General features: G+C 43.2%; 2 protein-coding genes across 6 annotated transcripts in view; both read left to right on the top strand.

Moving 5' to 3' along the window:
- The window catches only part of ankrd6b (ankyrin repeat domain 6b), a 65,335-nt gene that overhangs the window by 33,817 nt on the left and 14,875 nt on the right, over window positions 1–16,643 (top strand). For all 5 annotated transcript variants that reach the window (XM_084952233.1, XM_084952232.1, XM_084952231.1 and 2 more), the window contains exons 4-8: window positions 7,027–7,125; window positions 10,931–11,029; window positions 11,461–11,559; window positions 13,798–13,896; window positions 15,927–16,025. In XM_084952233.1, coding sequence (XP_084808359.1) covers window positions 7,027–7,125; window positions 10,931–11,029; window positions 11,461–11,559; window positions 13,798–13,896; window positions 15,927–16,025 — 495 coding nt within the window. The remainder of the gene's footprint in view (window positions 1–7,026; window positions 7,126–10,930; window positions 11,030–11,460; window positions 11,560–13,797; window positions 13,897–15,926; window positions 16,026–16,643) is intronic.
- On the top strand, window positions 3–4,012 carry LOC146372391 (uncharacterized). Its single transcript, XM_084952234.1, has one exon. The coding sequence runs from the start codon at window positions 3,172–3,174 to the stop codon at window positions 3,841–3,843; it is 672 nt and encodes a 223-aa protein (XP_084808360.1). The 5' UTR covers window positions 3–3,171; the 3' UTR covers window positions 3,844–4,012.

Raw genomic sequence — 16,643 nt, 5'->3', positions numbered from 1 at the left:
AAATCTGGTCCTACTGATTCAACAAAAATCTGTACCCCCCCCATCTTTCCCTGAACACTGCTACTACTCAACCACTGCTCAGCTTCGTTCTAGTTTGGATTGACTCTGTTCTTTGCCTCTCCCTCGTGTTCTTTATCTCATGGAAGTCATTACTCTTTTTTTTCTTTTTGTGCTCTCATGTCAAACTACTACTACTGTCATGTTACTCACTGCTAATCTTCTCTATGGCCAGCATTCCATTTACGGCTGATCTTAAGTGTGGAAACTTTTACTGGGACTTGACTACTTTCATTTCATCACATGAACCACACTGGACAAACTGTGACTAAACAACATTATCTGTGGTTGCTATAACTGCACCATATTAAAACCATTACTGACATAGTCAGGAATAACTCATTACCCTTAGGAATATACAAAAATGTAAACATTAGTAGGACCTAGAGTGCTGGTGTAGTTCAGTTGTCCCTGGTTCAAGTCCAACCTGTGGACTTTTGCTGTGTCTTCCCACCCTCTGCTCTAATATAAAAAAAGCACACAAAAAGACCCCCCTAAAAAAAAGAAGAACATTAGTTTGAACTAGGATTGTTTGAATTTCAGAGTTAGAATTTCAAATTTGATACTGATACCCAGGAACATGCACAATACAATTTTTGATAGCACAGGGAAGATTTTAATCCTCAGGGAAGATTTTGATCCCTGCAACAACAGAAGAAGAAGTCATATCTCGAAATTTATTGGTTATAAATCTTTAAGATAAAGTTTAGTTTGATCAATTTTATAAATTATTTAGATAATTTAATTACAGATTGTGAAGGTAAATAATTTTTGCAGCTTCTGCAGGAAGTAGAGACACTGTTGAGGGACCAGGAGAGGTTCTCTGCCAGGTGAACACCAAGGAATTTGGTGCTCTTGCCAATTTCCACAGAGGATCCATCGATGTAAAGTGGACAGTGATCTCAACAACCATCTATTAGTTTTTTGGCCTTTTTCACCTTTATTGACAGACACAATGAACTAAGAGCAGGAACGCGCAGGGAGAGAGAGAGGGTCGGATGTCATGCGGTCGGATTCAAACCCAAGCCAGCCACTCTTAGCCGTATGGCATGTGCACACATGCTAAACTGCCCACAACCATCTCTTTTATTTTGTCCATGTTAAGAGACAGGTTGATGATGCTAAACCAGTCCGCTGTTGCACCCTCTCTCTATATGCTGACTCATCGTTCTTGCTGATAAGACACACCACAGCCGGGTCATTGGCGATCTGGTTTGAACTGTGCATTGCTGCACAGTCGTGAGTTAGCGGTTAGTGGGCTAAGCACACAGCCCTGAGGGGCTCCAGTGCTCAGTGTGGTGGTGTTGGAGATGCTGTTACTGATCCGGACTGTCTGAGGTCTCTAAATGGTAAATGGCCTGTATTTGTATAGCGCTTTACTTAGTCCCTAAGGACCCCAAAGCACTTTACACTACATTCAGTGATTCACCCATTCACACACACATTCACACACTGGTGATGGCAAGCTACATTGTAGCCACAGCTGCCCTGGGGCGCACTGACAGAGGCAAGGCTGCCGGACACTGGCGCCACCAGTAGGCAACGGGTGAAGTGTCTTGCCCAAGGACACAATGACCGAGACTGTCGGAGCTGGGGCTTGAACCAGCTCGAACCGGCAACCTTCCGATTACAAGACGAACTGTCAACTCTTGAGCCACGATCGCATAAAACGTGAACCTACGTCAGAAAGACCAGGATCCAGTTGCAGAGGGAGGTGTTCAGGCCCAGCAGGCTCAGTTTTCCAATGCTGAGGAATTATTGTGTTGAATGCTGAACTGAAGTCTATGAACAGCATTCACACATATGTGTCTTTATTGTCCTGGTGGGTGAGGGCAAGTTGTAAGGTGGTGCAGTGTAACCTGCAGTGGGTCCAGTGTGGGTGGCAGCAGGGTCTTAATGTCCCTCATGACGAGCCTCTCAAAGCACTTTATCATGATGGGTATGAGTGCAACGGGACGATAGTCATTGAGGCAGGACACTGGGGACACTGGGTACTTTTTTGGCACAGGAACGAAGGGGGTGGTCTTGAGGCACGTTGAGATTACACCAGTGCTCAGAGAGAGGTTGAAGATATCAGTGAGGACATCTGTCAGCTGGTCTGCACATTCTCTGAGCACTCTCCCAGGGATTTTATCTGGCGCAGCAGTCTTCAGTAGGTTAACTCTTTAAAGAGTTTTTCTCACATCAGGCGAGGTCACATACAGAATCTGGTCGTTGTGAGGAGCGGGTGGACTTCCTTGCCAACATGTCACTGAGCATCAAACCATGCATAGAAGTTGTTCAGCACATCTGGTAGGAAGGTGTCACCGTTGCAGGCAGGACTGGAGGCTAGGTTTCCATAGCAACCCGGAGTGGCTGGTGCGTGTTACTGCCGTGCTGGCGTTTTTTTTTTAATAACCTGCAAGTTTAAACTGAAATATCTCTTCTTTTTAAGTAGCTAGCTAATTTGCTAATTTACACTCAACCAGCTGGCTCAAAATGTCAAGGATGTTCAGACAGGGAATTTCACAACTCAAGGAATTGTACCTTCAACTTGCTGTTTTTTGCAACATCCCGACTACAGAATGGAACAGTTGTCAGCCACCTCCTGTACATGGATGACATCAAGCTGTATGCCAAGAGTGAACAAGACATCGATTCACTGATCCACACCACCAGGATATACAGCAATGACATCAGAATGTCGTTCGGACTGGAGAAGTGTAGTCGGATGATAACAAAGAGAGGGAAGGTAGTCAGAACTGAGGGGTTGGAACTACCAGAAGGCAACATTGCAGACGTAGAGGACAGCTACAAGTACCTGGGCATCCCACAGGGAAATGGAAACCATGAAGAGGCCACTAGGAAAGCTGCAACCACCAGGTACCTGCAGAGGGTCAGGCAAGTCCTGGGGAATCAGCTGAACGGTAAGAACAAGATCTGGGCTATCAACAACTACGCCCTGCCCGTGATCAGGTACCCGGCTGCGATAATAAGCTGGCCAAAGGAGGAGATAGAAGCCACTGACATCATGGAGGGTTTCACCCCAAGCGGAAGGATGGGGGCCAGGGACTGGTGAGTGTCAGCACCACAGTACAGGATGAGACAACGAACATCCACGAATACATTACGAAGATGGCTCCAACTGACAGCATGCTCAGTGAATACCTCAGGCAGCAGAAACCCAAAAAAGAGGAGGAAAGCGAGGAACCATCATGGAGGGACAGACCCCTGCACAGTATGTACCACCGGCAGATAGCGGAGGTGGCTGATATCCAGAAATCCTACCAGTGGCTGGACAAAGCTGGACTTAAAGACAGCAAAGAGGCACTAATCATGGCAGCACAGGAACAAGCTCTGAGCACAAGATCCACAGAGGCTTGGGTCTATCACACCAGGCAAGACCCCAGGTGCAGGGTGTGTAAAGATGCCCCTGAGACAATCCAGCACATAACAGCAGGGTGCAAGATGCTACCAGGCAAGGCATATATGGAACGCCATAACCAAGTGACCAGCATAGTGTACAGGAACATCTGTGCCAAGTATAACCTGGAAGTCCCGAGGTCAAAATGGGAGATTCCCCCAAGGGTGGTGGAGAATGACCGAGCTAAGATCCTGTGGGACTTCCAGATACAGATGGACAAAATGGTGGTGGCTAACCAAGCAGACATAGTGGTGGTAGGCAAACAGAAGAAGACGGCTGTAGTGATCGATGTAGCGGTCCCGAATGACAGCAACATCAGGAAGAAGGAACACGAGAAGCTCGAGAAATGCCTAGGGCTCAGAGAAAAGCTCGAGGAGATGTGAAGGGTGAAGGTAACGGTGGTCCCAGTGGTAATCGGAGCACTAGGTGCAGTGACTCCCAAGCTAGGCAAGTGGCTCCAGCAGATCCCAGGAACAACATCAAGATCTCTGTCCAGAAGAGCGCAGTCCTAGGAACAGCTAAGATACTGTGCAGGACCCTCAAGCTCCCAGGCCTCTGGTATATATATATATATATATATATATATATATATATATATATATACATATATATATATATATATATATATATATACATATTTACATATATATGTCAAAATAGCCACCCTTTGCTTTAATTACTGCTTTACACACTCTTAGCATTCTCTCAATAAACTTGATGTAGTCACCTGAAATGGTTTTCCAGTCTTGAAGGAGTTCCCAGAAATCCTGAGCACTTGTTGCCAGACCAGGGTTTAGGTCAGGTGACGGGGGAGGCCAGGCCATCTGCCATTTACAATGGCAAGTCTCCAGCTTACAATGATTATGCCCTGTTCATGGGGGGTCCCCCTTGCAGTGAAGTGGAGGTGGGGTCTCATCTACTTAATTTATGTCAGGGTAATCAATTAGTGTGTCATTTCCTGTTAGAGTTCTGTACTTTGGCTGCTACGTTAAACTGGGGAGATGCTGCTCTCCAGTCATTTTTTATGGCGGGATTGCTGGATTACATCTGAGATGAGATGGCAGTACGCGAGGCTCCCAAGACTCTGGACGAGACTGTAGATCTCGCCTTGAAAATTGATCATCGAGTTATGTCACCACCTCGTCACACTCCTCGGGTCTTTAAACCCTTCCAGTCTCAGAGAGATACTCCTCCGCTGCCTCCCCCCTCTCTGAAGGAGTAGCTGCTAATACCAGCAATTTTTCCACCGAGGAGCCTATGCAGCTGGGCAGGCTATCCAAAGAGGAGAGAAATATATGCTTGCGTGAAGGCCTTTGTGCTTACTCTGGGTCATTGCCGCCCCCAGTGTCCTCTAGGTCCGGGAAACAATGTGGCCAGGTAGACTGTGGGGGAGTCCCACTTGGCTCCTCCTGTTTCTCAGACCCCTCCCATTTCCAGCTTAAGGTAACGTTTCACCTGAAACACAAACAGTTCCCTCTTGAGGCTGTCCTGGACTCAGTGGCGGCTGAAAACTTCATCGACCTGAATCTAGCTTCTCAACTCCACATTTCGCTAACCCCAGTTAACCATTTATTCCTGTCACTTGGTAGACGGACACCGTCTCCAACCCTACCCCATTCAGTTCCAGACCCAACCAGTTCACATGTCCATCGGGGACCACTAGGAGTAGATCCAGTTTCTCGTGGTCTCTGCTGCATCCTCTCCTCTCATCCTAACGTTTCTGATAGGGGACCCCGATTCACCGCTAGTTTCTGGAGTTTCTGCAGTCTGATTGGGGCCTCTTCCAGTCTCAGGTCTGGCTACCACCCTTAGACTAATGGGCAGGCGGAAGGGGCCGCCCAACAACTGGGACGCTTTTTGAGATGATTCATCTCCACCCAACCGTCTCTTTGGCCCAGCTGTTGTGGACAGAGCTGTCTCACAACCTCTACATCTTTTCCTCTACCGGTCTCTCTCCCTTCGAAATTTATCATGGCTTTCACCCTCCTATCTTTGACCACCGGGAGGCAGAGGTTTAAGTACCTGCAGCCCAGCGGTTGGTCTGTCGATGTCAACTGGCCTGGATCGAGGCATGGGCTGCTATTCCTTGATGCAATGCTCAATACACCAAACAACATCGCTGCCGACACCGGCCAGGCCATTCATTTCAACCAGGGAACTGGGTCTGGCTCTCCACGAGACACCTGAAACTCCGTACCGAAGCCAAGAAGCTCACTCACAGGTTTATTGGCCCGTATTAAATCACGGCAGAATCAATCCGGTCACTTATTGTTTACGTCTTCCACCCACAATGAAGGTCCACCCTGTTTTCCATGTGTCACAGCTTAAGCAACGCATTACCTCTCCACTGGCACGACCCTCTCCAGTGCTGTTAACTTGCGATTTCTCAGCATGGTGACTCAGATGAATTTATCCTCACCATCAAAAGTGACTCTTGGTCCTCCTTTCCTGTGGCGGTCCTAATGTTAGCCAGTTTCGTTATAGCGCATGATGGTTTTTGCGACTGCACGTCCGGACACATTGAAAGTTTTAGCAATTTTCTGGATGGACTGACCTTCAATAAGGACAGATCATTAGAAAGAATGAACATGATTTATTGATGAACAAAATACAGATAAATGTTTGGCAGTTAAACTCTGTTGGCCCGTCCTGTCAGAACAGAACCCCAGCTGTGAAGGGGATTAGAGCAGGACCCCCTGGAGTCTAGACGCTGGTGCTGGAGATGAGATGTAGGTGGTTTGAATGGAGCTTGAGTGATGAGAGTTAATTCCATATATCTTGTTTCATATATTTGGTACCTTCAGTATGTGTCTACAATGTAGAAATTAGTAAAAATAAAGAAAAACCATTAAATGAAGGTGTTTCCAAACTTTTGACTAGTAGTGTATATATATAAATATATAGAGATATAAATATATTGTAACTTTAAAAATTGTGAATCAAGTCCTGTTGGAGTAACAAAATTGCTAAGCAGTGCCAGATTTCTGAAAATGAGGAGGAGCTAGTGGGTCCCGGGTTTTTGCTAGCGGTTTTATCTTCACACCCCACATAGCATGTAGCAATAGTGCCCAATGCAATGGGTACACATATGGAGGTAGGCTATGACTGAATGCTCCGTAATAGGCATGTAGAGTCCTCATGGTAAAGCCAATAAACCAATTGCACGCCCAAGGTAAAACAAGCAGAGCTGATGGAATGGGGTATGTCTTCTATTTCAGTTGCATGGTGTTCATAGCTGATGTGTTGTGCTTTTCATCCATTGACGGATGACGATGAATGGACGTACCGCCCATTCATCCGTCTTGCCATCCATCCCTCCCTCCCTCATGGGTCTGGGTTGCATGTTAATTTTTCAAATTTGATGATCTTGTTTTGTTATTTTAAAATGATATGAGTTCCTATTGCTTTGAACAAAATTCAAATAATAGATTTGAATGAGGTGTGTGAAACATTGCAAGGGCTGCAAATTGGGGTAACAAGATTCCCAAACACTTTGCAGTTAATCAGTGTTGTGTTGTTACCATGTGTTAGTAGTCAGTTCTATGTCTTTATATTTCTGTTGACAGGGAGAACAGACGGCGTTACATAGAGCAGCAGTGGTGGGAAACAGTGACATTATCAATGCTCTGATCCAGGAAAGCTGCGCACTGGACAGACAGGACAAGGTATGATCATTTACTATAATTTCAGATTCATATTTAATAAACTGCTTTCTGTGAACCTCTTTACAACTGGACTTTTTTGCTTTTGGTTTTTCTATAGAACTACACATCAAGTCATAAACTTAAATGGTCAAAATTTGGAGACTGAATATACGAATATACAGTGGCTTTGTTCTGTGCATAAATGTTTACAAATATTTATATATTTTTTAAACTGTTCTGTAGTCATGAGTTTAGTATTTTAATATCGACAAGCTGCAAAGCAGTATTTAAAAAAGTTGACTGTCTTCATATTTACTGTTAAATTACTTTTTTGCTTCCTACTTTCAGACTTTCTAGTTTGGTCTGATCCAAAATGAATTCCGTTTAGTACATGTCTTATGTATAATTGCAATTCACAACAAGAGTCACCTCAAGATGTTTTATATAGTAAGGTTAGAGACAAAATTCCAGAAATCTGAAAATTCCCCCACGAAGCAAGTTTTAACAATGGTGGGAAGAAGAACCCTTTTTTTTTTTTGGCAGAAAAGACCTCCAATATCAGCCACTTCTTTTATCTACTGCTGGTACATGCTGTCCAGGGGCCTGTCCTTCCATGATGGTTCCTCTTCTTGCTCCTTTTCTTTCTTGTTTCTGCTGCCTGAGATAGTCAATATGCACATTATCTGTTGTGTTCATCTTTCTGATGTACTGTTTCTAATGGATTTGTGTTGTTTCATTCTGGATAGTGGTTCTGAAAATCTTCTTTCTTTCCATTTAGCATACAGTCTAATGGTGCTGGACTTGGGTTGAAACTAGTGGTGCAACTGATCAAAAGTCTCATGGTTCAGATCAGATCACGTTTTTTTCCTCACGGATCAGATCAATTTTCGGATCAGCAGAAAAAAAAAGAAGACTTATTTAAGTATTTTTTGGCTATTAAAAAACATTCAACTCAAGAATCATTCCACGCAATTATATAAAAACAAATTAAGATGCAATATAGGGCAGTACAGGGCTTTCTATCTACCACTCCGCTGTGATATAATGAGCGGTCATGGTCACGTAGCTTTCCGTTGCCCTGGATATCCACCCATTTGTAGTTAGGGCAACAGAAGATGCCTGGGAAAAGACAACCTTCCTTTCATATCAAAAATCCTTGAAAGAGTAGTTGTCAAACAGCTAACAGATCATCTGCAGAGGAATGGTTTATTTGAAGAGTTTCAGTCAGGTTTCAGAGCTCATCACAGCACAGAAACAGCTTTAGTGAAGGTTACAAATGATCTTCTTATGGCCTCTGACAGTGGACTCATCTCTGTGCTTGTCCTGCTAGACCTCAGTGCAGCGTTCGATACTGTCGACCATAATATCCTATTAGAGCGATTAGAACATGCTGTAGGTATTACAGGTACTGCACTGCAGTGGTTTGTATCATATCTATCTAATAGACTCCAATTTGTGCATGTAAATGGAGAGTCCTCTTCACACACTGAGGTTAATTATGGAGTTCCACAGGGTTCAGTGCTAGGACCAATTCTGTTTACATTATACATGCTTCCCTTAGGCAGCATCATTAGAAGACATAGCATACATTTTCACTGCTATGCAGATGACACCCAGCTCTATCTGTCCATGAAGCCAGATAACACACACCAATTAGTTAAACTGCAGGAATGTCTTAAAGACATAAAGACCTGGATGGCCGCTAACTTTCTGCTTCTTAATTCAGATAAAACTGAGGTTATTGTACTCGGCCCTGAAAATCTTAGAAATATGGTATCTAACCAGATTCTTACTCTGGATGGCATTACCTTGGCCTCCAGTAACGCTGTGAGGAACCTTGGAGTCATTTTTGACCAGGACATGTCCTTCAACGCACATATTAAACAAATATGTAAGACTGCTTTCTTCCATTTGCGCAACATCTCTAAAATTAGAAATATCCTGTCTCAGAGTGATGCTGAAAAACTAGTTCATGCATTTATTACTTCCAGGCTGGACTACTGTAATTCATTATTATTAGGATGTCCAAAAAACTCACTGAAAAGCCTTCAGCTAATCCAAAATGCTGCAGCAAGAGTACTGACAGGGACTAGAAGGAGAGAGCATATTTCTCCTGTTTTGGCTTCCCTTCATTGGCTTCCTGTTAAATCCAGAATTGAATTCAAAATCCTGCTCCTCACATACAAGGTCTTAAATAATCAGGCCCCATCTTATCTTAATGACCTTGTAGTACCATATCACCCTATTAGAGCACTTCGCTCTCGCTCTGCAGGCCTACTTGTTGTTCCTAGAGTATTTAAAAGTAGAATGGGAGGCAGAGCCTTCAGTTTTCAGGCCCCTCTTCTGTGGAACCAGCTTCCAGTTTGGATTCGGGAGACAGAAACTATCTCTACTTTTAAGATTAGGCTTAAAACTTTCCTTTTTGCTAAAGCATATAGTTAGGGCTGGACCAGGTGACCCTGAATCCTCCCTTAGTTATGCTGCAATAGACGTAGGCTGCCGGGGGATTCCCAAGATGCATTGAGTTTTTCCTTTCCAGTCACCTTTCTCACTCACTATGTATTAATAGACCTCTCTGCATTGAATCATATCTGTTATTAACCTCTGTCTCTCTTCCACAGCATGTCTTTTATCCTGTCTTCCTTCTCTCACCCCAACCGGTCGCAGCAGATGGCCGCCCCTCCCTGAGCCTGGTTCTGCCGGAGGTTTCTTCCTGTTAAAAGGGAGTTTTTCCTTCCCACTGTCGCCAAAGTGCTTGCTCATAGGGGGTCATATGATTGTTGGGTTTTTCTCTGTATCTATGAAGCGCCTTGAGGCGACTTTTGTTGTGATTTGGCGCTATATAAATAAAATTGAATTGAATTGAATTGGGACAGCTCAGTCATAACTTAAAACCTTTCCTGCTCATACATGCTTGGAGCGATCTTGTCACTGAAGTGGACGCGTGACGGAATGTCATAGCGTTGCTCAAGCACGTTCATCATAGTTTAAACTAGTGCTGTCAGCGTAAATCTCGTTAAAATGATGTTAATGTCATAACTGCATTGACGCGGCAAATCTCCGTTAACTAGTTACCGCGGATCTTCCTGTGCGTGGGGCTAGTTTAAACCCCTTGTTTTGCACAACAGAATACAGCCTCCCGTCTGCAGCTAAAGGTGCATAGTGACATAGAGGAACGAATTTGTGTGTTGAAGAATCTGACTGGCCAGCACAGAGTCCTGACCTTTGGGATGAATTAGAGCGGAGACTGCAACCCAGCCTTAGCGTCCAACATCAGTGTCTGACCTCACAAATGCGCTTCTGAAAGAATGGTCAAGATTTTCCCATGAACACAATCCTAAACCTTGTGGAAAGCCTTTCTAGAAGAGTTGAAGTTGTTATAGCAACAACAGATGGCCGGTATCATGTCCAACCCTGTAATGTAATGTAACTGACTTCATAAGCTTATGAAGGCAGATGAGCCAATAGTTTTGGCAATATGCTGGGTGTGTCTATATTCAATTATAAATGATGAAAAGATAGGTGTAGTTTGGTTTTAAATTCCAAATTAAAGCCTTGCATTTACAGTTTTATCACTAGACCCTCTACTGGAAATAACATCTATGTTGATGCAGCTTCTGTTGTTCTACAGTTTTGCGGTGTGCTGGCCTTCCAATTCCCTCATAACCAACCTGAGTTCATGACTTCCTTATGAATGTGGGGTCTACTGTTATACTGTTTAGGGGCGACTGTTGTTGTGATTTGGTACTGCATAAATAAACTTGAGTTGACAGAGTTGTAAACATCAATCTGTTTGTTGTTCATTTGCCTTTTTGTCTTCTGTCAGGATGGCAATACTGCTCTCCATGAGGTGTCCTGGCATGGCTTCACTCAATGTGTGAAATTGCTGGTGAAAGCTGGAGCCAATGTTTATACCAAAAACAAGGTGAACCTAGACTTAACCTGAGATCACAGCACTGAATACATTAGCTGAAAGTTCTAATCAATATTGTTGTAGTTAACCAAATATAACAAAAATCTTTAAGTGTGAAAGATATGCTTGATAGTTGAAATTAAAAACTAGGCTTTAGGCAAAAAAGAAAACTGGGGCTATAATCTACACTTGGAAAAAAAATAGATTAAGACATTTTCTACTAAAGACGCTGGTAGAAAATGTCTTTAGTTTTTGTCTGTGTTATTTAAAAATTTCTCAATACAGCCAGTCTGTGAATGCTTGAGGACTGTGAGTCAGTTTTTATACTGTAATACTTCTTCTACCTAAAAAAGACTATATAAATATATGGTATATGTCACTGCAACAAAAGTATCTCCAGGGAACACTAGTAAATGTCATACTCTCTCTGCTCCTGTTTGCAGGCAGGAAATACACCTCTCCACCTTGCATGTCAGAATGGTCATGCTCAGAGCGCCAAGGTTCTGTTATTGGGTGGATCCAGACCTGACAGCAAAAACCATGTAAGTTATGTGCATTTGCAAGTGTCTGGTAGTTGTTCCTGTTCAGAGATTAAATTTGGCAGGCTGTGGAACCCTAATATCCACTCTGGCAGTGAAGCGTGAGAAAAAGACAGTTTGTCAGGTGTTTGGTGTTCTTAATTTGTATGCAGATCTTGTACTGTCAGGGTTTCTGGTTCGTTGACCCAGTGTTTTCACTTTGTACTTTGAGACTGTTTTTTTTTTTTCATTTGATTCCTGTTTTATTGTGTTAGCCCCTGTCTTTGGCTACGTTCACATTGCAGACGAAAGCGCATCAAATTCGACTGTTCTGATCCTATGCGACCAATATCCGATCATGGTATGACAGTGTGAACAGCACAAATCCGATATTTTCAAATCCGATCTGGGTCACTTTCATGTGTGGTACTGAATCCGATACATATCTGATATTTTAGAAAGCGACTGCTGTTTGAATGGTCATGTCGCATTAAATCCGTCTTTTACGTCACTGACACAACACAGACACCAATTATCAGCGCTGTAGAAGCGCCCGAGAACGCTTCCTGGCCATCCAGTGAAACTGTTGGGATGACAACGTTGGAAAACGTGAACATTTTATTTGTACTGTATAATCTGCAGACTCTAACAGAAATCTGCAACTATCCTTTGAAGCACCGCTCCTCTCTAAAACAGCAATAAGGATAATTATTAGGCCATATGTAAATAACAAAATAACTTTATAACTTAATGCAAAATTGGGAAACGTAAAGTCCGAAACAAGTCTTTATATTAAGGGCCATCAGTCAAACAATACTGTTTGGTCTGGGTCTAAACAGAGGCGTTGTGTGTGACGTCTTCTTTTGCGCATGCGGGCCGCTTTGAGGGTTCACACTAGAGCGCGTTTGCTGTCACATTTTATTTGTAGTGTGAACAACCAGACCAAAAAAAAATGGATTTGATCAAAAAATCGGAATTGAGCATTAAGACTTGCAGTGTGAAGGTAGCCTTAGTGCATTATGTTTGGTGCTACTTCCCATGTGTCATTAGTTAGATTTAGTTCAGCTGTGTACTCTCCTGTCTCTTATCATCATCATCAACTTGTGTATTTAAGCCCTAAATTTCCCTAAGTTCCTTGTCTTGTCATCATCAGTCCCGGTTGTGTGTTGTCAGGTCAGTTCAGTTCAATTCTGCCAGCCAGTCATTCAGTCAGTTGTCTCATATTCTGTTTATCCTGTCTTCACAATAAACACTGTCCACAGCCTTCATAAGCCTGCAAGTCCTGTTTTTGGGTCCTCTCTCCTCCCTCTCTCCACACACCGACGTGACATGTACTTAATCACTGTGTTCTGCTGAACCTCTAAATGCTCATCATCGCAAAATGCATTTTATTTGCGTGACTTTACTTTTTGTCATTTTTCTTCATTATTAACACATCAGCAGATATAGTAAACTATAAAAAAGTATAGTGGAAAAATTTTCCAATCTTCATTTATTAATATTTATTGATATAACTTTCATGCAAATAAATGGTACTGATTTTAAATCCTAGCAAAGTTCACACTCTGTGTTGTAAGCATCCAAGTGCACCATAATTATAGAATAGTAAAATAATAATAAAACAATCACTACTGCTGATTATTATTTTGAGTTTGAATTTAAAAAATGTAAACTTGAAAGAAAAATATATATGACCTCTTTTGTTCTTAAAGATCTGAGCTTTTTCAGACAGTGCATTTGTTAGGTATAGAGAGGGCAAGGATTGTGACAACAGTAGGGCCAGAGTTGATTCATTTATTGCATGGTAATGCCTTTAATGACTCAAAGATGCCTTAAGTTAATCTTAATGTGTTAATGTGTTATATTATTATTTATAATAGGATTATTTTAGTGTGTGTGCTGCGTGCTCTGCATACTGTGCTCTGTGTTATATTATTATTCATAATATACTATTTGTAATATATTTATATATTTCCAAACCTTCATTGTTTGAGCTTCAAAAACAAATGGACTTGTTTTTTCTTCTTTTAAAAAAAAAGTTGAATAAAAAGTTGAATACTGTCACTTGAATACTGTCAGCAACATTCAAGTGCTGGACAGCATCGATACCGTGGTCCCCCACACAGAGTCCTAGGCTATGTGTGTTATCTGCTTTGAGAGTGAAGGTAGTAAATCTCTTACACTGTGTTTGGGGAGATTTACTACCTTGACCTGAGGAATGTGAATGCTGTAAAATTATTTACCAGTGATTATTTCTTGCAGGCAGGTGATACCTGTCTACATGTGGCGGCCCGCTACAATCATCTGGCTGTGATTCGTATCTTGCTGGGAGCATATTGCTCTGTGTCAGAGAAGAATTTGGTGAGTTGTGGACTGACTGGGGCATTTTTCTGGTAAAAGCTACTTGATGAAAAATTAATTGGAACTTTTTTCCTGTAATGTGAAAAAAATCATGTTTGAATTATAGAACTGTTTTTTAGTAGCTCTTTCTATCCACTATAAGTTCTCTTTGTAATATCATAGGGTCTTTACCGTATAATAAAAAGTGCCTTGACTTTTTAGTTGGTGCTGTATACATGCACTCAACAGAAGTAACAAGTTTATTCCTGTATTTGACATAACATAAAGTGTGTTAATATTTTTATTCTAAGCCCCACTTATTGCAGACACGCAAACCTAGGAATACAACCTGACCAGTCAGGCATAATTTGGTTCCTAAGTGGTGATGATTACTTTTAATACAGTTTCTTATTAACCTAGTGAAGTTTTTCATGACAAACTTAAATCATTTATGAATGCACTACAAGTGACTATTTAGGCTGGCGTCAGAGGGCCTCGGACTCCGGTGATGTGGAAACCTCGGACGCAGGTTCTGGTTGCTTGAGGCCAACAAGTACTGATTTTTGGGAGTTGAATTCTGCTGATGCAGGACTCGCTGATTCAGGCTCAAATTCAGGTGCTGGTGGGGGCTGCCTGGCACCCTTGGGTTCTGGTGCGGGCTCAGATAATGGGTGTCCTTCAGGCTCTAGCACCGCAAGCTGTGTGCCCTGTGCAACCCCAGCATCAGGAATACAGGCAAGAGGTCACAGCACTGCCGTCTGGTCCTGCTTTGCCCGAGCCAAAGGTGCTCCACTGGCTGGTCCTGAACCCTAACTCGAACCCTCCGGTGCAGAGCATGATTTGCAATGTGAATGAAGCTCTTGCAGTGGTTCTATAAGGACCAAATGGCTCATAACATCAAGCTAGACACCCCATACACCCGAAGCACCTCCCATAGAATACTCCCACAAAACACATGTAGACTGGTTGAGCAAACTCCCACCCACCCTGAAATATCCTTAAGCGGCTAGGTCCAGTGTTCCGCAGCCCGGACGAAAACCGCATTGTTCCTCCTGTATCTGAGGTTCGACTAACAGATGGACTCTCCTTTCCACCACCCTGGCATAGATTTTCCCCAGGGAGTGTGTTCACGGAGGGTTGGAGGACACCCTCCAGTCCACCTTCTTGAAGATGGAAAACACTACTAGAGGTACGGCCCTAAATCCCCACATGAGTGTCTGACACTGGGACAACAGAGTGTTAGGGTACTCTTAACTGCCGTTTGGTGCATAAGTGCAGACAACAGTTAGGAACAGTTCCCTGACACAAAGGCACAGGGAACAGTCCCTCTCTACCACCGGGAAAAAAACAAACAAACCAACATACAGGCAGCAAGCCAAGGGGATCCCAGGATGCCCACCCTAGCCTGCTGCCTCTCACCAAGGGCAACTCCGGACTGGTTCCAGAGCCCAAGCTGTGCATTGAGTTGAGCCCAACTATATTTAGCCTTACGCAGTAGTTTAGTTTCCTTCCCCACATTCCATGTCCCCAGCGCTAGCATCGGTACCTGGGATTGGTCCACCAGGGTCTCTGCCCTTGGCTGACAACTGGCACACAGTGCCTTCTGTGGGTGCTGGGTCTACAGGAAGGTCGTTCCATGTCCCTTCTTTGGGCTGCTCTCGGCCAGGCTCCATAGGCCAAAGCCTGGTCACCAGGTGCTTGCCCTCGGGTACCCTTCCCAGGCTAGGCTCCATGGCGGGGTCCCAGTAACCCTATCCTGAGAAGGGGTTTAGCTGTTCCCTTGATCTTGTACTGGCAAGGTCCTCTGAATCGCCCTTTGTCTGGTTCCTCACCCTGGACCAATTTTAATAAAAAATAAATACATGGTGCATTTATTTGAGAAGAATTGTTCTTTGATGATTTAGCCTATTTATCCCTTCCAAAGAGCACCTCAAAGAGACACAATTTAAATCCAGGAAGCACTCCTTTCTCCTTTGTTTTTAATATTGATGTTTTTAAAAACTATTTGTTTCATATTCATGTGCATGTCTGTGTGTGATGGATTTCCTCAGGCTGGAGACACTCCGCTACATGTGGCAGCTACACTGAATCATAAGAAGGCGATACGCCTGCTGCTGGAGGCTGGAGCAGACAGTCGCATCAACAACAATGTGAGTGTCTCTAGACTCAGGAGAAGCATGTCTTTAATTTGACTTGAGGTTGGCCTATGATTTTCTATGAGTTCCTGCTTTAGTCCTCAAGGAATGACTCAGTTTTTCTAATTAGTGTATTTCTCCAACTATATCCAGCCACTAATATGTCCTTGTTGGATCACATTTTAGCCAGCTCCTCATTATTGTCTTTGTCTGTCACAAGTTAGAATCTCAGGGGACTCAACCTCAAGGTCAGAGGTCAAGTTTTCTGAAAATCTTGTGACTGCCATGAGTTGACAACAAGCCAGCATAGAATTTTGAAATTAAAACCATAGGTATGCCTAACAGGAGGCTGTGGGTTAGCACTGGCGAGTGCCAGTATTTTTTTAAAGGCAGACATATTGATAATGATGTCAGATCCATATTAAATATGATAAATTCTAACAGGAATTAACATCTATGACTACATCATTTCTCCTTCCACTCACTTGTCAAAATAACTGAAAAAGGAGTTGTCTTAAGAAATTGTAGTGGGTTGACTTGGGATAGGGTCTCACAATGCATCCACTTCCTCCATCAGCTTGCTGCCAGTCCCTGCTTCTTGCTTTTAACTCAAAGCTGTGCTATTCACCATTT

This window comes from Perissodus microlepis, chromosome 15 (assembly GCF_051167445.1).
Source record: "Perissodus microlepis isolate ML-2025 ecotype Zambia chromosome 15, ASM5116744v1, whole genome shotgun sequence".
Classification (NCBI taxonomy): Eukaryota; Metazoa; Chordata; class Actinopteri; order Cichliformes; family Cichlidae; genus Perissodus; species Perissodus microlepis.
This window is presented reverse-complemented; position numbering and strand designations above follow the sequence as displayed.